The sequence below is a fragment of the Lipotes vexillifer genome, unplaced genomic scaffold (genome assembly GCF_000442215.2).
Source record: "Lipotes vexillifer unplaced genomic scaffold, Lipotes_vexillifer_v1.1 scaffold898, whole genome shotgun sequence".
Lineage (NCBI taxonomy): Eukaryota > Metazoa > Chordata > Mammalia > Artiodactyla > Lipotidae > Lipotes > Lipotes vexillifer.
Window position 1 is genome coordinate 408,301 of NW_006782744.1, and position 27,608 is coordinate 435,908.

At 36.2% G+C, this 27,608-nt stretch overlaps 1 protein-coding gene across 1 annotated transcript in view; it reads right to left on the reverse strand.

Moving 5' to 3' along the window:
- SEMA3E (semaphorin 3E) overlaps positions 1-26,988 on the reverse strand; it is a 122,371-nt gene extending 95,383 nt beyond the window's left edge. Inside the window, exons 1-3 of the mRNA XM_007455382.1 lie at positions 26,831-26,988; positions 7,786-7,845; positions 5,220-5,339 (exon numbers count right to left, since the gene is read on the reverse strand). Of these exons, the coding sequence (XP_007455444.1) occupies positions 5,220-5,339; positions 7,786-7,845; positions 26,831-26,926 (276 nt within the window). The 5' untranslated portion in view covers positions 26,927-26,988. The remainder of the gene's footprint in view (positions 1-5,219; positions 5,340-7,785; positions 7,846-26,830) is intronic.
- Positions 26,989-27,608: the final 620 nt, after the last annotated feature.

Consider the following 27,608-nt stretch of genomic DNA (forward strand, 5'->3'; position numbering starts at 1 on the left):
CTTAGCTGACACCTGAACTGCATGTGCAAGCAGACCCTGAAAAGCAGTGGCTGGAAAGGTACAAGAGATGCGTGGATGCTGCCCATTGCAAGGTAGTTTTGAGTGTGAGTCCAGCCAAGTAAACTGTCTGCTAGAATAAAAACAGACTCTCTTCAAAGGTAACAGAGCTCAGAATCAAGAAATAAACTATATAATCTATAGTGTCCAATACAAAATATAGTGTCCAGTACAAAATAAAAATTACTAGACATGAAAAGAAACAAGAAAATATGATTCATCGTCAAGAGAAAAAAAAACAGTCAATGCAAACCTAAAGTAACCCAGATGTTAAAATTAGCACACAAGGATTTTTTTTTATGAGAAATTTAATTTCTTGTAATTTATTTATTCTCCATTCACAGCTACCTCATATTTCACTTTTTTTTTTAACATCTTTATTGGAGTATAATTGCTTTACAATGGTGTGTTAGTTTCTGCTTTATAACAAAGTGAATCAGTTGTACATATACATATGTTCCCATATCTCTTCGCTCTTGTGTCTCCCTCCCTCCCACCCTTCCTATCCCACCCCTCTAGGTGGTCACAAAGCACCGAGCTGATCTCCCTGTGCTATGCAGCTGCTTCCCACTAGCTATCTATTTTATGTTTGGTAGTGTATATATGTCCATGCCTCTCTCTCGCTTTGTCACAGCTTACCCTTCCCCCTCCCCATATCCTCAAGTCCATTCTCTAGCAGGTCTGTGTCTTTACTCCTGTCTTACCCCTAGGTTCTTCATGACATTTCTTTTTTCTTAATTTCCATATATGTGGGTTAGCATATGGTATTTGTCTTTCTCTTTCTGACTTACTTCACTCTGTATGACAGACTCTAGGTCCATCTACCTCATTACAAATAGCTCAATTTCGTTTCTTTTTATGGCTGAGTAATATCCCACTGTACACATGTGCCACATCTTCTTTATCCGTTCATCCGATGATGGACACTTAGGTTGTTTCCATCTCCTGGCTATTGTAAATAGAGCTGCAATGAACATTTCGGTACATGACTCTTTTTGAATTATGGTTTTCTCAGGGTATATGCCCAGTAGTGGGATTGCTGGGTCATATAGTAGTTCTATTTGTAGTTTTTTAAGGACCCTCCATACTGTTCTCCATAGTGGCTGTATCAATTCACATTTTTACCCGCAGTGCAAGAGTGTTCCCTTTTCTCCACACCCTCTCCAGCATTTATTGTTTCTAGATTTTTTGATGATGGCCATTCTGACCGGTATGAGATGATATCTCATTGTAGTTTTGATTTGCATTTCTCTAATGATTAATGATGTTGAGCATTCTTTCATGTGTTTATTGGCAATCTGTATATCTTCTTTGGAGAAATGTCTATTTAGGCCTTCTGCCCATTTTGGGATTGGGTTATTTGTTTTTTTGTTATTGAGCTGCATGAGCTGCTTGTAAATTTTGGAGATTAATCCTTTGTCAGTTGCTTCATTTGCAAATATTTTCTCCCATTCTGAGGGTTGTCTTTTCGTCTTGTTTATGGTTTCCTTTGCTGTGCAAAAGCTTTTGAGTTTCATTAGGTCCCATTTGTTTATTTTTGTTTTTATTTCCATTTCTCTAGGAGGTGGGTCAAAAAGGATCTTGCTGTGATTTATGTCATAGAGTGTTCTGCCTATGTTTTCGTCTAAGAGTTTGATAGTTTCTAGTTTCTGGCCTTACATTTAGGTCTTTAATACATTTTGAGCTTATTTTTGTGTATGGTGCTAGGGAGTGATCTCTCATACTTTTACATGTACCTGTCCAGTTTTCCCAGCACCACTTATTGAAGAAGCTGTCCTTTCTCCACTGTACATTCCTGCCTCCTTTATCAAAGATAAGGTGACCATATGTGCATGGGTTTATCTCTGGGCTTTCTATCCTATTCCATTGATCTATCTTTCTGTTTTTGTGCCAGTACCATACTGTCTTGATTACTGTAGCTTTGTAGTGTCATCTGAAGTCAGGGAGCCTGATTCCTCCAGCTCCGTTGTTCCTTCTCAAGGTTGCTTTGGCTATTCGGGGTCTTTTGTGTTTCCATACAAATTGTGAAATTTTTTGTTCTAGTTCTGTGAAAAATGCCAGTGGTAGTTTGATAGGGATTGCATTGAATCTGTAGATTGCTTTGGGTAGTAGAGTCATTTTCACAATGTTGATTCTTCCAATCCAAGAACATGGTATATCTCTCCATCTATTTGTATCATCTTTAATTTCTTTCATCAGTGTCTTATAATTTTCTGCATACAGGTCTTTTGTCTCCTTAGGTAGGTTTATTCCTAGATATTTTATTCTTTTTGTTGCAATGGTAAATGGGAGTGTTTTCTTGATTTCACTTTCAGATTTTTCATCATTAGTATATAGGAATGCCAGAGATTTCTGTGCATTAATTTTGTATCCTGCTACTTTACCAAATTCATTGATTAGCTCTAGTAGTTTTCTGGTAGCATCTTTAGGATTCTCTATGTATAGTATCATGTCATCTGCAAACAGTGACAGCTTTACTTCTTCTTTTCCGATTTGGATTCCTTTTATTTCCTTTTCTTCTCTGATTGCTGTGGCTAAAACTTCCAAAACTATATTGAATAAGAGTGGTGAGAGTGGGCAACCTTGTCTTGTTCCTGATCTTAGTGGAAATGCTTTCAGTTTTTCACCATTGAGGACGATGTTGGCTGTGAGTTTGTCATATATGGCCTTTATTATGTTGAGGAAAGATCCCTCTATGCCTACTTTCTGCAGAGTTTTTATCATAAATGGGGCACACAGGGATTTTAAAACTGCTATTAAAATATGTTCAAAAGTTTAAAAGAAAATAGAGTCATAATAAATAAAAATATGGGGGAGCACTCAGGATAGAAATGGAAAATATACAAAATGAAAGTTCTAGAATTGCAAAGTACAATATTTACAAGGACCATTAATGGAGTGGGCTTAACAGCATATGGGAGATGTCAGAAGAAAGGGAAAATAAGTCAAAGGTATTTATCCAACTTGAAAAACAGAGGAAAAAAAGACTGAATAAGAATGAACAGAATCACAGTGATCTGTGGGACACTGCCCAAAAGTCAGTCTGTTTGTCTGTCTATCTATCTATCTGTCTATGAGTCCCTGAAGGAGAGGAGAGAAAGAATGAGGCAGAGATATTATTTGGAAAAAACAATGACCAAAAATTTGGTGTAAAACATATACTTTGTATCCAAAAATCTTAGTATCCCAAGAAATATAAATAACAATCTCTCCAACACTGCCACCACACACACATAGGCACAGTATAGAGAAACTACTGAAAACCATAGATAAAGAGAGACTCTTGAAAGATAAAGAAGTTACAAACAGGATAATACCAGCATGAATGAAACCTAAACCTACATGAGAAAGAGATTAGATGACAATAAGGCATTTCTGAGACGCTTAAAGAAAAAAAAATGTTAACCCAGAATTCTATATCCAGGGAAAATATCCTTCAAAAATAAAGATGAAATGAAGGCATTTTCAGATAAATGAAAACTGAGAGGATCTGTCACCAATAAATCTGCATCACAATTTGTATATATTCTGACTTTGTATTTATGTATACCTGTGTGTTTGTATACACATATGTACATATGCATATGTATATACATATGTATACTTTGTATATTTGTATATATGTAAATATTCTGACTTTGCACTGGACTTACTTGCCTTCTAATATTCTCCTACTATATTACCTGCATTGTTTCTTTAAAATAATTTAGTAAATATACTGTGATGTGTTTGTGTATGCTACTTAAATTTAATCTACAACTAGGGGTGGTTAGTTAACACTTAAAATATGCTAATCAAAAATCCTGCCTATAAGGATGCTTAACAGCTGAAGTGCCTCAATCAGGGGCACTCTCCAAAGGCAGCTAGAGTGAGCACTTCAGATACTGCTAATTATGTGTACACCTGCGTGTTAACTAGTATCAGGAATAGCAGAAATAATTTTTCACTCGTGAAATGAATGTTGCTCTTCATATGTGGTGGCTGAAAATATTTTACAGTCACTGCTGCCCTTTCATAAATGGGGTCCAAGAATCAAGGGAGTAGCAGATGTAAGCTATTCTGTACAGGACAGATAAACAACAAGGTCCTACTGTATAGCACAGGGAACTATATTCAATATCCTGTGATAAACCACAATGGAAAAGAATATTAAAAAAAAGAATGTCCACATGTGTATAACTGAGTCACTTTGCTGCACAGCAGAGACTGGCACAACATTGTAAATCAACTATACTTGAATTAAAAAAATAAAAAAGAGAGAGAGAGAGAGAGTCTTGCTGCTTAACTACAGATCATCCAGAGCTCTGCTTTATCTGTGTCCCATCTTGATGCAGTATTCTGCCTTCTGACGACAAGGGAAGGTAACAGATCCTGACATCAGTATATTGTTTAGTATGGGTATTCACAGTGAAACTGTGATGTAAGTTGCTTGAAAATGTGCCTAAATAAACCAAAGCTGAGAGTATACCCAGTTTGTTGAAACTGCTTATATGACTGAATGTCAAGCCTGCTTGTCAGTAAATATAATGTGGTGTATGTGGCAGAATTCAGTTGGGATTTGCTTTCATGATACCATACCATCTAGTGGTGGGGTCTCAGGGGAGGACATGTACAGATCTCATCAAGTAGTTTACCTTAAGTCAGTTCTGCAATCTCCCCCCAGCCCAACTCTACCTCTCCCACCTCACCTGGCCAAGAAAAGGAGTCATCACAGGATCAACAAGCCTTTGCATGTCTTTTAAAAAATACGGCATGTAGTAATTTTATTTATATAAATTTATTTTCATATATGCTTGTATATATATGTTCATATATATACATATTCATTCTAGTTTGGCACTTACACCAATAAAATTTTATATAAGAAGACAATAGAGAACACAGTTTGATATTAAGAAATATTTTTAAGCGGGCAAATTAAGTAAATGAAATTCTTCAGTCAATGAATACATAAAGAATTAATTGGTTCACAGATTTTGTAGCTGGCAAGAATTTTAAAGCCCCAGAGAGATCGATTATCTGACTCAAGCAAGCTTAATCAGAAGATCACAAATGCTTTTCTGGTTTGTAGGAAGAAATGCCACAACCTTTCTTTTAAAACAAAGTTCTTTTAAGCATTACTTTTGATAATTCATTGAGAGCAATGAATGAAATCATCATACCTCTAAATGGTATCCAACTCTGATGAAGGCACAAAGGGGGTCAAAAGCTCCAGTACCGCAGGTCAGAAGGTGCGTCCTATTATAGTGATGCAAAACCCGAACATAATTTGCACACTCACTCTAAAGCGGGAAAAAAAAAAAAAGAAGAAATTGGTTAGTGTAATGAATATGTTTAGTTCTTTTTTGATTTTTGCTTTTCTGAGCCCTAGAAATCTCACGTCTAACCTGCGCTTGGTTAGAGAAGGCAAAGGGGGCAGATGAAAAGAAGACAAGGACCAGTGGAAGAACAGACGGAGGTGACCAATAGAGCGATGTATGAATTACATTTAATAATGCGAGGGTATCATTTTCATGTATTCTAGTACACGAGGAATTTAAAAAAAGCACTGTTCAGAAATTTATCCAGGTATAAAGATTTACATGGCAATGTGTTTCACTAAATAATTAAATTCTTCCCAAACCTGTTATTTTTTAAAATTTCATATAAACAATGAATCAGCATAAAGTCAGAAAACAAATAACTAGAAAAAGCTTCATTACCCTTAAGGGAACATATGCAGACGTTAGGGCACTACAGAGTTTTGATGTTTGGGAAAATAAGTCTTATATCTTCAAACTCATAAATTCATATAAAGTACTTTCATAGAGAATTTTCAAGTAAACAGATAGAAAGCTAACTGATAAAAATAACATTTCATACCTATTACTGTAAGATTACAGTCCTGAGATCAGCAAACTTTTTCTATAAAGGACCAGAGAGTAAATATAATTAGTTTGATGGGCCATCTGGTCTCTGCTGCAACTATTTACTTCTGCAGCTATAGTATAAAAGCAGCCGTTGACAACACAAAAATGAATGTATATGGAAGTGTTCCAACAAAACTTCATTTATGGCAGGTCACATTCAGCCCCAGAGCTCTAGTTTGCCCATAATGGGATTCAACTGTAATCTTATCAAGGACAGAATCTTGATTTTACACATCTTTGTATTCTGTAGTTAATCAAAGCCAGTGCCTGATACACACTCCATGTGTAACAAACTTTTAATAGATCAGTCATTAGGTGAGTATGCTGAATGAAAAAAAGTTTAAAATTACTTCAGACAAACTTGACTAAATTAATTTTAGCAAATACCTTGTTGGCAAATCAGGTACCGCTAGTTCATTTAAACTGTGAGAGAAATACTAAACCCTTTTATTGCTAAATATCACTTTGACATTAGTACATGCAATAGTCAGTACATATTATGTTTTATAAGGTCAGATTCTGACTTTTAAATTCTCTCATACAACAGTATTAGGATGAAAAAGCCAGCAGAACTATCTCATCGTAAGTGATTCAGAATATAGCATTCCCTTGGTGAGAACAAGTAACACAGTACTGAACCGATTATCTGGGGCACACCGATAGACTCATTCCTTTAATTTCCCCTTCATGCAGCATCCTAGTCTGTATATGACCCGTATAGTTGGGAAAATCTAATATCCTATTTTCATATTGCTATAAGCACCTGCTTCTCATCTCTTGAAACTGTCACATTTTGAGTAAGCCAATTAGACCACATTTTGGCTCGGGTGGGCTTAGATTAACACAGCCTGTGAATGTGTTCAATTACTCAGCACCACACTGTAGACTAAGGCAGCAAGAATGCCTTGACTCATCCCTTCGCTGTTACCCAGTTGCTGCAAGAATCAGGAGTTGGTATAATGTGTGTTAGATTTCTACATGGTATTTTTTTTTTCTTACTGAAAAAAAGGATGAGTTAACTTTCAAAAGGAGCTGTGCATGCCTTCCTCCAAAGCTGTGAATTGTGTCGTTGGCCAGCTACTCCTAGCACGTGAAAAGTCCTTTCACCCGTGTACTTGTGTGTTAGCAACTATGGCAGGGCCGCTGCTGCTGGACCACCTCTTCCCTTTCACACACTGCAGGGAAGTTATGGAGAGATGGAGTATTGATTCTTTCAGTAGGAGACATCCTCAAAACATGTGGAATATATAAAGCATGTTTACTGCCTTTGCCATCTTCTTTCAAGTTCTTTGTTTTTTCTCCTTTAGTTTCTTCATTTGTTTCTAATTTACTAATCAGGGTGAGATGAAATCTCACAAAGACGGTGCTTAGCTTTTCCTCAAATTAAGAAATTACCTGAAATTATTTTTCTCCCCAATACATAGGAGATAAGCCTGACTAGCAGGAATTTATAAATCTGAGTTGACTAAAATATTATAAGACAAAATAAAACCAAGATCTAGATGGTACCTTGGTGTCCTACTCTATCTCTACACTGAAATTAATTTTTAAGTAATTATATATATAGAAAATGTACATGTATATATCATATGTGCATGTGTATACATGTGTATATATACATGTATGTATGTTTGCATATATATGTATATGTATATGTATATATCAATATCTATAGATATATAGAGAGATAGATATTTACTCTTGAAATGAATTGCATATATGCTTTTTAGGAGCAAATAAAAGGTTAGAGATTCAGTCCTTTGTCACTGACCATGACTATAATTGATGATTTGTTTAATTTACAATGAATAATACTCACGGCATCTTTTCCTTTCATTATGCATTCTTCTGTTTTTACTGCTGTACTTGGCCAGTGTATCTGGAATAAAAGATAATGGACTGTTATGCAACTGCATATAAAAATAAACCACACGGAAAAACCATTTCATTTTTCTTCTGCAATTCAATACATTCTATTTTGTTCTAATTTTGTTGGTTCTACTTCCTTCTTTGAGAAGATCAAGCAAGACTTTATCTTCTTTATGGCATTATTTGCCAAATTAAGACACTTATCTTTTAACTTTTATTTTATGCTAAACTTTATTATTATTTATTATTATTATTTTTAATCTTTCTGAAGGTTCATCTCAAGTCTCAGGCCTTTAGAGGCCATCCATACTTCAACCAGCACTGCTCTGCATTTAACCTGCTGTGACCTCTGCCATCCAGTCTCTCTCCTGAACTTGTCTGCCCCCTCAAAGGTCAGGAACCTCCTTAAGTTCCCTTTGCATTTTTACCACTTAGCACTGAACCTGGTGTGGTGGACTCTCAGTAACATTTGTGCACAAAAGAATGAAAGGATTTATAATGAATGAATTTATAATTCATCCTTTGTTTATAATGTATCACTTCATAATACACCAGAAACATCTTTGATTAGTTTTAAAACATTATTTAACTCTACCAGTTTCCCACTGGATTTCAGGAAATTTTCATTGTATTTCAAATTTGTTGGTTTCTTCATTGAAGAGAGAATATATCAAATACCTCTTTTTCATCTCAAATAGTCCCTAGCACTTTGCTGGGACCACAGGCAGAAATCACTAAGTACTTTTTAAATCTAATTCCACAAATGTTTAACTGTGAACTGTTTTTTTTTTTTTTTTTTGGAATGCAAGAAATGGTTTTCTCTATCCTTTTCTTTTCTCAGACTGTTTCTGTTCCTCTTTTTGCTTAAACGATAGATTAATCACACCATGTGCCAGACAGCGTGGCAAGAACTTTATTTTAGTTTTTCTTTCTTCTACTTTATAAACTCATGTGCAGAGGTTTGAGTTTGTTATACTATGCAGCTGAGGGCTCATTATTATCATTGGTCTTAAAAGGTCCCTCTCTTATTTTAATTATCTATTTATTGCCTTCCCTTCCCCGCTCCATGTTCTCCCTGCATCCCTCCAGGAGGCAATCGCTGTAAATTGTTCCTGGGAAGACTAACAGTTTTTTTGTTGTTTGCATATGTTCTTATAAAGTGTATATTGCTTTTTGTGCATTTTTTAATTTAGGTAAATGGTATATTTTAATTTATGTAAAGTCTTTCTCATCTTTTATACTAAAAACTGGGTTTTGAAGACCCCTATACAAAGCCCTATGTATACATACAGTCTGTTGTTTCTAACTGCTTTGTAATATTTGGGGTATGGATCCCCCATATTCCCTCTTCTACTCTCCCAATGAGGACACCCAAATTGTCTCCAAATCTCCACCACGGCAAACATCGGCACATCTTCTCCCGATAAAACCTAGAGGAATCATTTTAATGTTTATGATCTCCATGAACAGCTCATTTCAGTTGCAGTGACTCCACCAGAAGTGATGGTGTATAAGCTACTTTGGGAAAAGGCTTCTTACCACAATAGTCTGTTTTGTTTTAATCAAGTACTTTATTGACAAGAACCACTCCCTTCCTCCTCCCCCAAAAGCAGCAGCACATCTTTGTACATGTCCCTCTGGGATCTGTATAAGAATACCACTGGTATGTATAACCAGAAGCAGAATTACTGGGTCTTAGCGAAGCATACATTTAATGTTTTACTGTAGTGTCAGGTTGCTCTCCAGAATGGTGACATGTTTATACTCTACCAGCAATCCTCACTGACACTTGGCATTATCAGCTTTCTAACTTTTGTACTGAGCACTTCAGATTCAACATTTAATTTAATCCTTACCAGAACTTTACCTAAGTACTACTTGGGAGCTTCTTTTAAAAAAAAAAATGCATATTTCTCTGTCCAACTCTACAGTGCAGATCTATGGATGGGAACCAAGGTATACAATTCCCTTAAGTAATTGTAGCAACTGGTAAGTTCTCAAATGTTTCCTGTGCCTCAAGATCTAAAAGCCTCCCGGTTAATAGCTTATCCCCTCACCTGCTGGATCAATCACTCCCCCTCCCCTGACTGAAAAAGCTCAATCGGCTCCCTTTCTTGTGTCTCTTTCTGAATTCCATGGGATCACCTTCTCATGCTAATGCATCATCTTCATGGGCTCTGCTGGTCAGCGATGATGAATTCTATTTTGAGCGATGCTGACTTTCACCAGAACCCCCTATAGTTTTTGGTTCATAGCCTCCATAGGCCTGTGCCTTGGATCCACATGCCCTGGTGTACAATGTCTCTAGAAAAATCTAAAAGGCAAGCAACAGGCATGCCTTCCTATGTGGCACCATTCTTCTGGAGTTGAGTCTGAAGTCTTCTTTCAATGGGACAGGCACTCTGATTCTCTTCAGACTTTTCTTTTACCTGAGTGGCCCCTGTAGGCATTTTAGTTTTTGAAGTCTGATATACATGTTTGAATCCCAAATATGGTCAAAATTTAAGATTTTTTAAAAAGCTGTGTCCCATACAATATCGGGTTAGGCATTTATATGCTAGATGGGGAAGAGGTTTGTCACTTAACTCACACATTATGTAGTCAAATCCAGGCCCTGATACATGAAAAATATTGGGGATTTATAAAAGTGGTGACAATAGCATTTGATTATGATGATCCTTTTATGACTAAATTTATTATCACAAGAGTATGCACTCTAGGGTTTGAACTATAGGTGTATGACATTACTTTGATGTTATTATTAGTGCAATGAGCCCCCTAAAGTTTCTTACTAACAATATTCAGCATTCATGTGTTCCTTTGCTTTCATAGTGCAGTATATAAACTTTTAAACAAGCGCTTTTTGTTATGTTGTAACATAGAAAAAAGACAAAAGGAAAAAAGTAGGGGTATAAAAGAAAACCAACTAAAAAGTCCAAAGCACACAGAGAATACCCTAGAATCAATGTTCTTCATTATAGCAGTAGATCTATCGGTGGATCATATATGATTCAGGAAAGATATCACATAAATAAGACAATGTCAGGTTCGACTGCAGGCTTAACATCAGCCTGAGGGAGGTTACCAACACCACTTGACAATAGGATTCTGGAAGTGAAGCTGCAGAATTTATAAACTTCACTGATCCTTTATTTTGGAAAAAATTCAGGCACTGAGCAGTAGGTTTTCTCAGATGATTTCTAAAACTCATTTTAATTTGAGATTCAATTTGGTTCTGGAATTATAATTTTACTGTGGATGCATAAATTATTCAAAAGGATATGCTAGAATGTATATGTGTGTGTAAATACAAATTCAAAATACAAATTCATTTTAGGATCATCCATCACTGGAAAGATTTTCATGACTAATTTGCTTATTGACATGAATAAATCGGAGAATACCTCATCAGTAGCGCAGAATAATGCTTTTATATTCTTAACACCTTTAATTTATGAGATGCAGGGCTTTTCTTCTTAGAATATTAGCATCTTTTTTTATTCATTTTTCATCATTATGTAAAACGGTGACTTCTTTAAACCGTAGTTCTATAATTTCAAAGTATTAGATAACTAATTCTTTGGAAAAATATACCAAAGTTCAGCTTTTCAATGTTGAAATAGTATCCAGACAATACAACAACCTCAACGTATTACCTCATTCTTCTCAATCATTGCTTCATAAGGATTATTTCGGGGACTATTTGAACATATTGTCTAGGGGGCAATTCTCTAGAGGATTCCTATACTTTATTGACAGCTTTTGTTCCACATTATCTTTTCAAAGAGCCTTGGAAGACAGAGATAGAATCTCCCTTCAGGGCAAATAGAAGATCTGTTTCCTGACCAGGATAATAAAGATAATGTCTCCCTCTGGGCAAAGGTTGGACAGCTTTGCTAGCAAATCCCTTGTAACACTGGGAGTTTTCTGAGCTGGAGGTTGGTAAAGCGGGTGTGACACAAATTCACTGTGTGTACAGCGTCTACTTAGGCTGCTTTGCCCATCCCCTATGGGACTTGAGGAGGAAAAGACAAGATGGAAACAGGAGGCTCATGCTACCTGTTGTCCTGTGAGTGACAGAGTCCTCTGTCTCTAGCCCAGGCGTTGCCATCTGCCAGCATCAATGAAACTCTGACAGGCTAACTTGTTGTCTTAAAAGCAAGGTAAAATTTCAGACCCTTCACAGTTCTTGACACAAACAAAAGATCATATATTATGTGGCGGCGAAGACAATACTTGGCTTTTCTAGGATTGCCAGAACATGTGTTGTTTCTAGCAGCAAACCTAACAGTGGCAGTTGCTCTAGGAATAATGAAATCATTACTTCAGGCACGTCTTAGAAGACGTTTCCTGATTAACTTTTTCAACAGATAGTATGTCTCCCTCCTTTGATCCTCTATATTGCTTTTCTTACTTTTTCTATCTATGACTATAATGATATGTGTACTCAACTTTAGCTCTCTTATTAGGGCTATAAGTTACAGAGGGCAAGGCAGTGACTATCTCCCCAGCCCTAAAATGCCTACCTGGCACAAGGCCTTAAATGCAATCACTGCTCATTCATTGTCTATTGGCAGACTTGTATCAGTCAACACTTCTTTATCACATTCTTCAAAAAGTCAATTCAGTAAAGGATCCTAGGACATGAAAATGCTGCAAGCAGTGTCAAATAAATGAGACAAGTAACACTTTCCAGTCCAATCAGGGAGGAAATCCTGCAGGATTTAGCAAGTTTGAAAGACTGGCAGGATTTCTGAGGGCAGAGCAAAGGGTGTTAACCAGATCACTCTGGGTCCATGGAAGGGAGAGAGGCAGAAGATTAAATTATGAACACTCACCACTGAAGTGCAACACAGGGGAACTCTCCAAATGAACAATGTCATTATATATTTATTCAAGTTTTGCTTTTGTTGTTGTTTATACATTAGTTTGCTTTGGTTTCTTTCTTTTTTTTTTTTTTTTTAACAAAATTTAACAGGCTCAGGACTGCATTCAAAGGTCCACTCAGGTGAGAAAAGATAGGAGAATGATCTCACTGGAAATCAAAAGTTATTTTAAAGCCATCATGTACAAATGTTCTGCCAAGACAGTAAGGGAAATGATTTTCCTCATTTGTTTTGGCAGTAAGGATGCCTTTTGGTTCTGCTCCAGAGTATAGCATCAACAAAAACCCATAAAATTAAGCTATTTGTTCTGCATAAAACATTTTTAAAGGCAGTTAAGCAACAGGGTTGTAATGACATTTCCAAATTCTCTGCACTGAGAAAGGTACAAAAAGCAGAAGGTTAAATACACATCATTTCATCACAATACTCATACAATACAATTTAATTGTTCCAATGTACTTTAACAGGCCATTTACTATTCTTGCATATCTCAAAGGAGAAAAATAAAATAAAATAAAAATTAAATTACAAAGTAATTCTTTCCCAGACTCCCTACTGAGTCTCCTAATTACACCAGGATTAAGGATTTAACAATTCTATTGTTACAAGATGTTAGGACACTCAGAGCTTTTGGAGAGCAAAAACAAATGAACAAAGAAGCAATAATTTAAATGTCTAAAAAACATTATTTCCCTTTTTATTGAAAAAAATTAAATAAAATGATCCAGGTAATATGTGTCTCTCTTCCTTGGAATACATTTAAGTGATTAAGACACTATTATAACTTCACCTAATATTCTCTCCCTAATTCTATTATTCTAATGAAAAATCTTTGTTTATATTTTAGTTTTTCTTTATATATTTTATATCTATATATAGTATCAGTGTCCATCAATGTATATTTTAATTAAAGGTCCTATAAATGTCATTAAAATCAAGAAAATAGATTGAGTATAACACATTAAAAGAGGCCTAATGGTTTATAAATGGTAGTTTTAACCTGACACGTTATCCTTACTGCTTATGCTTTTATACTTAATTACAATGGCTGTCACTATTCAAGTAGTTTGTATACCAGAATTATAATCTTTTGGACTATAGACAAGATTTGTTCTTGAAATGTTTATAATCCAAAGCTTTTGAATTAGAACACTATTATTATGACACAAACATTTTTGGCCTTCTGTGTGCCCTTTTTAATGGATGAAATTTACTAAATTGCCATCATTAATGTGAAATACCATTTGCCATTTTATATGCAAATTAGATTTTAATGTCTTTCTCTCACTTAAAAAAACTAAATTCTAAAATTCAAGCATTATTTTTCACCTTGGATTCAGTAAAGTTGAGTAAATGAGAAAAGTATAAATATTTTTACAAACAGAAGTGACTGAGTTATATTTAGAGATATCCAAATTAAGCAGTGTAACTTTAGCTTAAAATAATGGTGGTGAGAGTAATTTTAGAAAAAAAAAGCTGAAATTTAGAAACTTGGAGAAAGCCAGGGGTGGAAATTTGTTAAAGTGAATATTTATTACTAAATATGGAATGTTTTATGAAGTCCTATAAAATACAGCTTAAAGAAACAAACATTTCCACTTTTCATTTCTTCATGAAATGAAAAAAGAAAAGATTTTATACCTCAAACTAGTGTTGCTACCTCCCTGAGAATCATTTTGTTTTTCAGGAATCTCAGTACTTCTCAAATGTGCACAGATTGCAAGGGGCTATCTCGCTAGGAGAAGGACAAGCTAGTCCCTCACCTGTGGTTGAAATACCGGAGCCTCGTGGGGCACTCAACTTTGCCATTAAGTTAACAAGGGGGGAGACAGTTCCTTCTCGCACTTGTCAGTGGTTTTCCTCCACTACTGTCACCAACCACTAACTGTTCCACTAGTCTCTTACCCATTACGAAGGTAAACGCTAGTTATTCAAAGGGAATAAGAACCAAGAGGAAAGAAACACCTCATGACAAAAGGCAGAACTAACAGTACGCTGAAGACCACCTCGGGAGACACGGAGTTCACACCAGAGCAGCAGCCTGGTTCTCAACGCCGTCACATGGTGGAAAGACCTTAGGCTTCCAAGACAAGTGAACCTGGTTTTAAGTTCTAACTGCTACTTACTGGCCTCGTGGCCCTATTCTCCTCTTCCTTCCATTTACCCAACATGCTGCTGCTAAAGCAATCATGTTGAACTACCATTCTGATTGTGTTATACACGTATTCAGACTCTCCCACTGGCTCCTGCATTGCCTAGAAGATTAAGTTTCAACAGCACAGCAGTCAGTATTCTTCAGGACCTGGTCTAAAACCCATTTCCATCCTTAACTCTCACTCTACCCTGTTGATATCCACAAGCCCCCACCTCACCTATCTACTTCAGCCAGGTCATTCTTTCAAAGTGCTCTAAGATGTCTGACTTTCTTCCCTGTACTCTGTTCCCACTACCTATCTGTGTGAATCAAAACTCCAACTACGATTCAAAGTCCAAGTTTAAATTATATCTCCTCCAGGAAACACCAACTCCCAGCTTCCGTATACTTTCTTGGCATTTTACTTGGGCCTTTGTTATAGCTCTATTCAAACTGTGCTAACTGTGACAGATGTGTATGTATGTATCTTCTCCATTGCATTAGAAATATTTTAGGGTAGGGACTGTTTTATTCATCTCTGCATACTTCGTATCTCCATGACTGTTTCTAGAACTTAGTTGAATCATCTCTAAAAATATGCAGTACTCTTCTACCTCAGTTAGAAATGGCAGCACATAGGAATCATGTGCTGATTCTATGTCCTGTTTAGATAATAACCATGATAGCAAATACTGAGATAATACTTACTATGTTTCAGGCACTGGCCTAGGCAACTAATAAGTCAATAAATTGTCTTATAAAAGCTGTGAGATAAATACTATGATTATCTCTCTTTTACAGATGAGAAAACTGAGAAATAGAGTTATGGAATAAGCTGACCAAGATCACTCATCTCCTAAGTGCTGGACCAGATACGGGAGTTCAGGCAATCTGGCTATAAAACGTGTTCTTTGCTATTACATTCTGCTACTTTTCAAAAGGTCTTATAATATCTGCAAATGGAAATAAGTTAAAATAAAACAAAAAATAATTTGTTGGCTCTTTCTGTCAAATATCCAAAAAAAATGTAGCTGTTGATCCATTATATCTCATTCTAGAAACGAGATGTTGATCAGAAAGAATGAAGACAAACTTTCAACCAATAAAGAAACACAAATAAAGGTACCATGGCTAATGCTTCTTTATGGTAATAAAAATAAACCTGATAAATATGAATTAGGAAATAAATTTTTCTCATGGAATATGGAAAACAGCACAAAAATGTTTTCAATAATTGTTAGGTGCTATATGAAAAAACTTTACTTTGTGTAATATCTAGAGGGATTTTTAAATCATTACTAGTTTTGGTTTACTAATTAATATTATTATTCACCTTTTGAAATATTATCATACATTATTGAAATATTTTAGAATCACAGGAAAAGTTTTTTTAAATCTTCTTTTTAAGAATTGCTTGAATTACTCAATAATTGTGTAAATTTTACTCTTAAATGCTTGCAATATACCAGGATGTTTTGTATTTATTCCTTTGCTTCCCTTTCTTGATCATATTTTTAACATACATATTTATTTTTTTATGAATTACATGTTTAACGCTAAAAAATCTTAACTCATTAATTTTGCATGCATATATTTAAATCTCCTTAGATTTAACTCAAATTACATTTCACCAGACTGAAGTTCAAACAACTATGCATCATGTAAAAATAACATTTAGGGCTTCCCTGGTGGCGCAGTGGTTGAGAGTCCGCCTGCTGATGCGGGGGACACGGGTTTGTGCCCCGGTCCGGGAGGACCCCCCATGCCGTGGAGCGGCTGGGCCTGTGAGCCATGGCCGCTGAACCTGCACATCCGGAGCCTGTGCTCCGCAACAGGAGAGGCCACAGCAGTGAGAGGCCCGCATACCGCAAAAAAACAAAACAAAACAAAAAAACATTTAATATTGCTGAGTGTACAGCTGCTAACTAGAGAAGTTAATAATAACATAATAAACTTTCATTATATCTTTTGGCCACATCTTGATATTGCACTTAGTATAAATAAATTGGAGGTGGAGGATATGAGAAGAAACAGGTACATTCTTTTTCAAATGATCTAGATTGGAAGTTCTTCCTCAATACAAAATGATAGTTTTAAAATTAAGTAGTGACTGAAAGGAAATTTAATGAGGAAGATTTTTGACTTTCCCGGTGGTCCAGCAGTTAAGACTCCGTGCTTCCAATGCAGGGGGCACGGGTATGATCCCTGATTGGGGAAGTTCTGCATGCCATGCAGTGCGGCCAAAAAAAAAAGCCAAAAAGCCAATTTAAACATGGATAGCTTTTTTTTTTTTTTTTTTTTGACGGGCCCAGCCGCTCCGCGGCATGTGGGATCCTCCCGGACCGGGGCACGAACTCGTGTCCCCCGCATCGGCAGGCGGACTCTCAACCACTGCGCCACCAGGGAAGCCCAAAACATAGATAGCTTTGAATTCTTGTGGCTATAGTCCTATCCCATTTTAGAGACCCTGGGGCTTCATCATAAATAAATGTCTCTTTTTCAAGAGACAGATACAGATGTAGGTTGTACAAGAAAACAGGAAAATCAAGTGAAAAGTAACCACCAGCACAGGTTTGTCTTTCCCTTTCCAAGTCTTCTGATCTATACTAATGTCCTGCTATTGTCACATTATGATCAGAGTCTCAAGATACTTTAATTTTTTCACCCAAATAATGATTTCCTCTAGCTCAGTCCAAACCTTTCTGTACCAAAAGGCTTTAGAGAAAGGTGAAAAGAAAAAAAAAAGGTTTTAAAACAATTTTCTTAGAAAGTTCCTGATGAAGTCAGAGTTTAATCTAAGTCGCATATTATCTGTGGATTTTAGAGACTTTTTAAGAGAGCAGAAGAAACCTTTTTTTGGCAGGTAGGAGGTTCTAAAACAAATGGAGTAATAAGGGTAAAATTTTTACACTGAAGAGTATGATTTACCACCAGGGTTGACTTTTCCATTATTGAGTGAGGGTCAAGGGTTTTTTAGGAATGTGACCTAGATACAAGAGAGCAGAATTTCAGTGTGAAAGTATCATTACATAGTCTGGGAAATGCTATGAATTAATTTATAAAGCAAAGTCAGTATCGAAAAAAACTAATATAATACAGTAAATCTATTAAATGGTAAGTTCTTATCCATCTCAAAATTGTGTGGGAAAAATCAGTCCTACGTGTGTATCATGATATAAGTTCTGATTATTACAGTTGATCCTTGAACAATGTGGGTTTGAACTGTGAGGGTCCACTTAACATGCAGATCTTTTTCAGTGAATATGCACTACAGTACTACACCATCCGCTGACGCTGGTTGAATCTGCGGACGTCTAACTGTGGATATGGGGGGCCAACTGTAAAGTGATACCTGGATTTTCAACTTCTTGGGGGTCAGCACCCCTAACCCCCTGTGTTGTTCAAGGGTCAACTGTATATATAAGACAATTATTTATTTAGCCCTATATGTAGGAATAGTATTTCCTAGGGCTTGCAGGGACATATAATACTCTAGTATATCACAATTTTAAATGTACAGTACAATCACCTCAGAGAGTTTTAAAAAGTACTACTTATGCCTCATTTTATTCTGGAGGAAAGGCCAAGGCATAGACATTTACAAGATCCTTAGGTATTATTAACGTTCATCCAAAGTAAAAACTATTACCATACTGTAAACAGGCTCCTTACGCTGTTTGCCAGTGGGGAAGTGGGTAGGTGCTTGGGGAGGGGGAGAATGGAAGGCAGACAAAATTAGTTTGAAAGTGGTTCCACAATAAGTACAATGGGATTTGCAAGAGGGCAGACACTGAAGAGAACAGATTTACTGGATGATGTCAATATCAGAAACAGACACTTTGATCTTTTTAGTGTCTACATTCCTTGCGTGCCTACATCTTCAAAGATGAATACAACTTAGTACCTACTCTTAAGGATCCAACTGACAAAGTACACTGATAAGTAAACAGCCAATTTTAATACAACATGGGAATCAAAATCAAACCAAGGGATAAGGAAGGGCTGGGAGAACCTTCTCCAATTCTAGTTTAGAGGAGGAAGGAAATAGCTAAAACAACAAAAGCAAAAATTGGGTATGTGTGAAGGCTAGTCCAAAGAAGGAAAATGTAAGGATAAAGAAGCATCAAAGAGCAAATAGAGGTGACTGACATCACTACTCATAAGGAAAATCAAAATCAAAACCACAATGAGCTAGTACCTCACGCCAGTTAGAAAGGCTATTATCAAACAAATCAAAAGATAACAAGTGTTGGTAAGGATGTGAAGAAAACAGAACCCTTGAGCACTGTTGGTGGGAATGTAAATTGGTGCAGCTACTACAGAAAACAACATGGAGTTTCCTCAAAAAATTTAAAAATAGAACTACCATATGATCCAGCAATGCTACTTCTGGATATATATATCCAAAGGAAATGAAAACTGAATGTCAAAGAGATATTCTGCACACCCATATTCACTGCAGAATTATTCACAGTAGCCAAGATATGCAAAGAACCTCTGTCCATCAAGGGATGAATGGATTAAAAAAAATCTGGTGTGTATATATACACACACACATACATACAAAAATACACAGGGTGAAATATTATTCAGCCATGAGAAAGGATTTCCTGCCATTTAGAATGATATGAATAAAACTTGAGGGCATTATGGTAAGTGAAATAAGTCAGACAGAGAAAGACAAATACTGTATGGTACCACTTATATGTGGAATCTAAAAAAGCTGAATCCATTGGAACAAAGAGTAGAATGGTAGTTACCAGAGGCAGGATTGGGGGTGGGGGATGGGTGGGGAATGAGAAGATGTTGATCAAAGGGTAAAAACGTCTAGTTATAAGACACATAAGCTCTGGAACCTAAAGTGCAGCATGGTGATTATAGTTAATACTGTATAATATCTTGAAAGTTGCTAAGAAAGTAGATCTTAAATGTTCTTACTACAAAAAAGAGATGAGAATCACATGATGTGACAGAGGTGTTAGGTAAAGCTGTGGTAGTGGTCATTTTGCAATATACAAGTGTATCAAATCAACATGTTATACACCTTAAACATACACAGTGTTGTATGTCAATTATATCCCAATAAAGCTGAGAGAGAAAGTTCAAAAAAGAAGTGCTCCGACTGCCAATGTATTGGTGTGAACAAGTGGAGATTAAACTAAAAAGGTAGACAAGAGTAGATCCTGAGGACCTATCACAGCTAAACTGAGAAATGTATGTTTATTTTTACTCAAAATTTTAATAAATGCTTTTTAAGATGAAAATTGTAGAGCAGGAGTTCTTAACTAGGGCCTGAAAAAAGAATTCAGGGAATGCACCAACTTTGATTGGAAAAAAAATTACGTTATTATTTGTACTAACCTCTAACTGAAATGTAGCTTTTCTATCTTATAAATGTAGAAAACTAACCTCAGTAGTATTAATAGTATCTGTGGCTTAATAACCAAGATAAATAACAAATATTTTAATATTAACTTAGAGTTGCTGCAGGTATCTCAAAATATTATTAACACTCACCATCAATTTGAAATTATGGTACTTATGAGAACTATTCCTAAGACTTCTTATTTAATATTAATAAAGAAGCTACATGTTTTCATATTAGAAATTGTTATTTTTATATTATGATAGTTGTATTTCAATGTAGTTATATTTTAATAACTTTTTTTCAATTTTTTACTTTGTAATCCTACATATGTATTTAATGCATTTAGGGTGCATAGACTTCACCAGACTGCCAAATGGATCCATGACATATAGAAAAGTTGAGAACCCATATACAAAGCCCTATTCGTTGCTGGTTTTGCAGAGAGAAAGAAAACAATAATGTAGAAAAGACAGAAGATAACCAGTCCTTGAGAAATGTCAATAGACTGGAATACAGAGCGTGTGCAGATGAAATGGCGTTTCATAAAAGGAGAAACAGTACGTTCACTAACAAGGAGGGAGGTAGAAGAAGTCAGGCAGAGGAGTACCCCTGGTGATGGGAGAGTGAGCATTAACCTGTCTGATGGCTTCATATGATGGAACACATTACATACAAACCCAAGTGAATAATAGGAGCTTAGAGATAGCTTATACATAGCTTACACATGTGTGCCAAGCATGGTTCTTGGTCCTTTGCATATATTAATTCAGTTTCATCCTTGGAGAGGCCTAATATGCCCCCTTTAATAAGTGAGAAAGTAAAAGCATTTATGTTATTAAGGATTAGGGATTAAGGAATTTACGCAATGCTATAAATGCAGAGCCAGGGTCTGAACCTAGAAATCTAATTTGTGTTCCTAATTCACTCTTCTATCCCTACAAAGGAAGCAGAGCTACAAGTAACACGACTGACTCTAATAATTAATACTGAATAAAACAAAACAGAAAAGCAACCCCAGGAGACTACAACATACTATTGTGCATCACTTTTACATAGCTCAAAAGAAGTAACACTAAACAATATACTGTATAGGAAAACACTCGTTATGACAAAATAATTTTTAAAACTTTTGAAAAACAGGAAAATAAACAAAATTCAGCATAGTTAATTGCTTCTAGGCGGCAGGAGGCATGAGGAGGCAAAGAGGCAGGAGACAAAAGGTAGCTGCATCTGCAGTGGGAATGGTGATATTTTCATTCTTGAGTTGGGTGGTGAGTTCACATGTATTTATTTTATTATTATGCTAACATATTTACATTATTTATGTCTTTTATGTATCACATATTACATTTTAAAAGATATTAAAAACTAAGAAATAAATGGAAAGTGAGAAAGTGGGGAAAATGGGCTTTGGCTACTCTTCCAAGGTGACTGATCCCAGGGGAAGATGCAGGGATGTGGTAGCACCAAGTAGATACATGTTTATGGTGGGACTTTTTAAATGAGAGGTATGTATCTTGCTTATAAAATGACGGGCTAGACACAGTGGTCTGACCTGAGGTCGTTCTGCCTCCCAGGGGGTATCTGACAGCGTCTGGAAACTTTTTGGTTATCATGACTCAGGGGGGAGGAGCATTCTACTGGAGTGTATTGGATAGAAGCCAGGGATACAGCTAAACATCCTACAATGGCACAGGACACCCTCTGCTCCAACCTAGACTTATTCCAAATGTTAACAGTATTGAGGTTAAGAAACCCAAAGATAAAGCGGGAGAGATGAAAGATATAACAACAGGTAAACAAATGAAGGAGTAAGGTCCAGGAAAGACAGAGGGAGAACTTGGCCAAGAAGCAGAAACATCACATCTTCAGAGCCTGGACAGCACTGAGGCACCAGCTCTCATTCTTAAGTCTACTTTTTTTAAACAGACTGTCTATGAAGTAGACCTTGTCTAACTCTGCTGTTACTGAAAATAAATGCAGAAAGTCTATGTGGAGTTTTATTGCTCATCATTCTGTGGAAATAGGCAAGAAAAGTACAAAATAACAAATGCAGGTGGGGTAATGTCACCTCAGAGCTAACGTAGCTTACCTCTCAGAATTCCTCATGAGTACCCAGCCCTTCTGTGGCCCTGGGAGGGGCGTTAGCAATTTTGAAATTTAAGTTTGAATTATATTTCCTGAAGTGGCCCAGCAAACTGTATATACTTCAGGTCCCACAAAACAAGGATTTACCCTTGAATGCAGCAAGGTTATTCAGTTTAATAATTTGTATAGCTACTTTCCTTGACATCCTTGCTGGATGGAACCCTGAAGCTTCAACAGCCAGATACTATCCTATTTAGCTCCCTAAGATGCAGTTCATAAATACTCATCACTCTCCAGGTTTCTTATCCTTATATAGTCTTCACAGGTCATTTCCTCCATTAAAGCAGTCTTTCTAGCATTAAAGGCCTCAGGGTACAATTAGGCCAAAACAATAAAGGAAAAGTAGGTTATTCAATTTCCCCTACTCTAAAGCAGAATCACATTAAAGTGGGAAGCTGCTAACTCCTGGCCTTAGTTCCACATAGGAAATGAGGGCTCAGGAAAACTGTTATGAGATTTTGTGTATATAAAAGTCATCTAGAGGGCTTCCCTGGTGGTGCAGTGGTTGAGAGTCCGCCTGCCAATGCAGGGGACACGGGTTCGTGCCCCGGTCCGGGAAGATCCCACGTGCCGCAGAGCGGCTGGGCCCATGAGCCGTGGCCGCTGGGCCTGCGCGTCTGGAGCCTGTGCTCCGCAACGGGAGAGGCCACAGCAGTGAGAGGCCCGCGTACCGCATAAAAAAAAATTTTTTAAAAAGTCATCTAGAAAGCATGTCATAAATGTGGATTTCAGGGACCCACTCCATGTGACTTACAGGATCCAGATCCAAGGACAGCAACTTGAGAACCACTTCCTTAATGCAAAGATTCTTAATCTTCTGGGTGTCGGATCCCTTGAAGGATCTTTCCATATTCACATACTTATAATTTTAATATGGAGATTTTATTAGTTTGCTATGGCTGCTATAACAAAATGTTACAGACTGGATGGCTTAAATAACAGAAATTTCTTTTCTCATAGTTCTGGAGGCTAGAAGTCCAAGTTCAAGGTGTTGGCACCTCTGGTTTCTTCTGAGGCCTCTCCTTGGCCTGCAGATGGCTGCCTTCTCACTGTGTCGTCACATGGCCTTCCCTCTATGGGCACACATCCCTGATGTCTCTTTAATGTATCCAAATTTCCTCTTTTTATAAGAACACCAGTCAGACTGGATTAGGCCCACCCTAATTGCCTCATTTTAACTTAATCACAGCTTTAAAGTCACATTCTCAGGACTGGGAGTTAGGGCTTCAACATATGAATTAGGGGTTGGGGGAGGAAATCAGCCCATAACAGAGATTATTCCATGGCCCCCATTCTAACCACCCCTAGCTTAGCTATTCCTTCAAAGAACTGGAGTGTGCAGATGATCTAACCGAGAGAAAAAGAAGGGGGCCACGTGGTGAACACCACAGTTAGGAGGAAAATGACCATCCAAAACAGGGAGAGGAAAATCCATTGAATTTGTCTGGAAAAAGGAGGTCATTGATGGTCTTAAAGATTTATGTGTGTATACCTGGAAAAGACAAAAACTCCAATTTGATAAGATATATGCCCCTCAATGTTCACATCAGCACTATTTACAATAGCCAAGACATGGAAACAACCTAAATGTCTATCAACAGATGAATGGATAAAGAAGATGTAGTATATATATATACAATGGAATATTACTCATGAAATAATGTCATTTGTAGCAACATGGATGGACCTAGAGATTATTATACTAAGTGAAGTCAGACAAAGACAGATAGCATATGATATCGCTTATATGTGGAAACTAAAATATGACACAAATGAACTTATTTACAAAACAGAAATAGGCTCACAGACATAGAAAACAAACTTATGGTTACCAGAGGGGACTGGCAGTGGGGGGAGAGATAAATTAGGAGTTTGGGATTAGCAGATATAAACTACTATATATTAAGTTGATAAACAACAAAGTCCTACTGTATAGCAGAGGGAACTATATTCAGTATCTTGTAATAACCTATAATGGAAAAGAATCTGAAAAAGAATATATGTATAACCACATATACATAACTGAATCACTTTGCTGTACATCTGAAACATTGGAAATCAACAATTCTTTAATTTAAAAATCCCCCCAAATGATGTGTGTGTATAATACAAATATTGCATATTTATATTATATATATATAAATACATATACAATTTTATAATATACAGTTTAGATAGACATTGAGAGAGAGAGAGAGCAATCATCTCTTTTGAGAACTGCAGAGAAAATAAAATTAAGGATGATAGAAAAAAAAAGGAAAGAGTTAAACACATTATGTGTCTCCACTTCATCCTGCAGCTAAAATAGTAGCCAAAGGACACAATGCAAAAAGGACAAATAGAACTTGAGTGGAGATGCCAAAGAAATATTAGCAACATTTTGGAAGTTCTACAACATATGGACAAGTGTTGACTGGCTTTCCACACGAGAAAAGCTGAAATCTAAATGCCTGCAAGGTGAAGGGAGCCAATAAACAAGCTGATTCATGAAAAAGAACTTGAAAGATTCTCAGGAATTAGAAGTCTAGGGCTCTTCTGAAAATGGGAAAAGGGGTGGGTGTGGGTGAAATCAGGAGAAATCGTTCAATGTCTGTATAATAAACAGCAGGCCAGACAATTGAGAACAAATCTCGGCCTTATAGGAGTCCCAGAAAGAGAGTCAGGAGGAAAATGGAAAAGAAGGGAAAACCTCAAAGAAATAATAACATTTTCCAGAGCTGATAGGCCAAGGCTTTCCCCTGCAGAAGCCCCACTGTGTCTCAACACAGTGAATGAAAAACAGATCAAACCTTTAAGAAAATTTGAGAAAATGTTAAAACATAGAAGGGCATGAGGACAGGATTAGGGGAACAGGGTGGCAGGAAACAGCTTATAAATAACATTTTGAAATTAGAATGGTATCGCACTTCTCTGCAGCTATACTTGAAGTCTGAAAAGAATGGAACACTATCCTCAAAATTCTGGAGCAAATGACTTCCATTCTAGAATTTTACATGCATCTACCAATTCTGTGTGGAGCCTAAAAAATATTATTTTTAAACATTAAAAAAAACCTCAAAATTTTACTTTGGATCTTTCTTCAGCAAGCTAATTGAAGGTGTGTTTCAGTAAAATGTCAGACTAAACTACGAAAGAATATCACCCAAGTGGGAGGTTGAGGGGATGCTCCAGCATGATGCTGCAGTTCAACTGACAAGAGAATCAGGAAGGACGCATATCACTTAAAACCCAAAAACTGATGTGGAAAGCCATATGGTTTACAGTATTAAGAGGAGTATAAGAACTCTGGTAGAAAGTTTGGTGAAAAATGAGTAAAAGTAATCTAAGCAAATGAAACAGAAAATATTTCATCTGGGGTGGCGGGAAGAAGTGTGATCCATTTTCCCAGTTATAATAATGTAAATAGTTATTACTTAGCTAAAAGTTGTGGTACAGCTCTATTGGGAAGATGACTGGGCAGATGAGTAGGGGTTGCTGGTGAAACAGTGCAGATATTTTAGCTATGGTACTGCAAGAAAAGAAAGCTAAAATACTCATCTTCCTTTACAGAAAGTCAACAGATATTATCTAAAATTAACGATACCGAAAAAGAACAGTACACAAATGTTATTTAGACATATGGAGGTAAGAACCAGAAGAAATGAGAGTTTTACATGATTTCCTCTAGAGATGAGGAACTGTCAGGGATGAAGGTATGTTGCTTTTTATGATACATTTTTAAAAAATGACTTTAAAATATATGGACATCGTACATTTCGACAAACATAAAAATAAGTAAATTATAAAGAAAATGTATTATGTAATACATACATTTATGCCAAAAATATCCTATGGTCTATAAATATTTCTGCATGTTTTATATAAGGTTGATATATCAATATTTCTGGAAACATATTAGCTCAATTCAACTCTATAAGCATAGATTATAAGAACCATTTTTCTTCTTACAGTTAATCTTTCTCAGAAAAGTTGGGTGATCGCCTATTTTAATATAATTTAGTCCTTCAGGTTTAAAAAGCATCCACCTGAATTAGTGATCTTACCAACAGCAATACATGAGTTAGCTACACTGAGTTCACACATCCGTATTTCTTCAGGCTGGGATTTCTGGAGTAATAAGGCCTAAAGGCACTTTAAATCAGCATACTCCAAACCCAGGTGTCAGGACAGTGGGTGTGGTGACAAGGGCCATCAGGCAAGAGAAATGTCCAGTGCACCAATCAGAAGTCTTCTGGGGACACAGAGATCTGTAGTGTGCTAGAAAAGTTCATTCTCCATCATTTATAACTTTTCCTCAAAATGATTTTAATGAATATTTTATTTATTTCAATAATATTATCACTCAGAATGTTAAATGGCCAAGACAATGAAAAATCTAATCCAAGTAACACCCACACAAGAAGATATCTCCCTTCCTCCTTTTCTTTCCCTCCTGAAATATAGTTTGCTGTTTCCATACCTCTCTATAGTCACTGCCGATGTGTTCTAAGCTGAGGGAATACACAAGATCCTTGCCTCCCACGAAGAGTCTCTCTTGATATTCATCCAGCAGCATTGTCTGGAGATCAAGAAATCCAAAAGGGCTATGGAAGACTGACGTTCTGTTTAGATCCAAGAGCTCTGAAATGCAAAACAAAATGTACACTAAACACAAGAGAAAATATAAATAACTTTATAACACTTTTCTCATGGCTCTATTTTCATACCAATTAATACTGTGCAATTAACATTCATTTTATCATAAATACAAAGTCTTTAAAATTTATTACTCAAAAAGATTTAAAATATATAGTGCATCAACAATACTTAGTTGTGTATTTGAAAATTGCTAAGATAGTAGATCTTAAAAGTTCGAATCAACAGAAAAATATTCTAACTATGTTAGGTGATGGATATTAACTAAACTTATTGTGGTAAGCACTTCTTGATATGTACATATATCAAATCAATATGTCATAACCTTAAACTAATACAACATTACACATCAACTATAATTCAATAAAACTGGAAAAAATTTTTTAAATATTTGTTCAGTGTGTAAAAAAATGTACAATGGAAATAAGTTGTGATATGCACAAATTAACATCTTTTATAAGTTTATTAATTGAAATGCTTTGATTCAACTTAATAGGTAAGGTAAATATCCTATGTTTTTAAATACAGAAAGAATTATTTTTCACAAACTTTAATGTAAAGTGCTACACGGAAAAGTCATTCCATTATGACTTTTATATTTA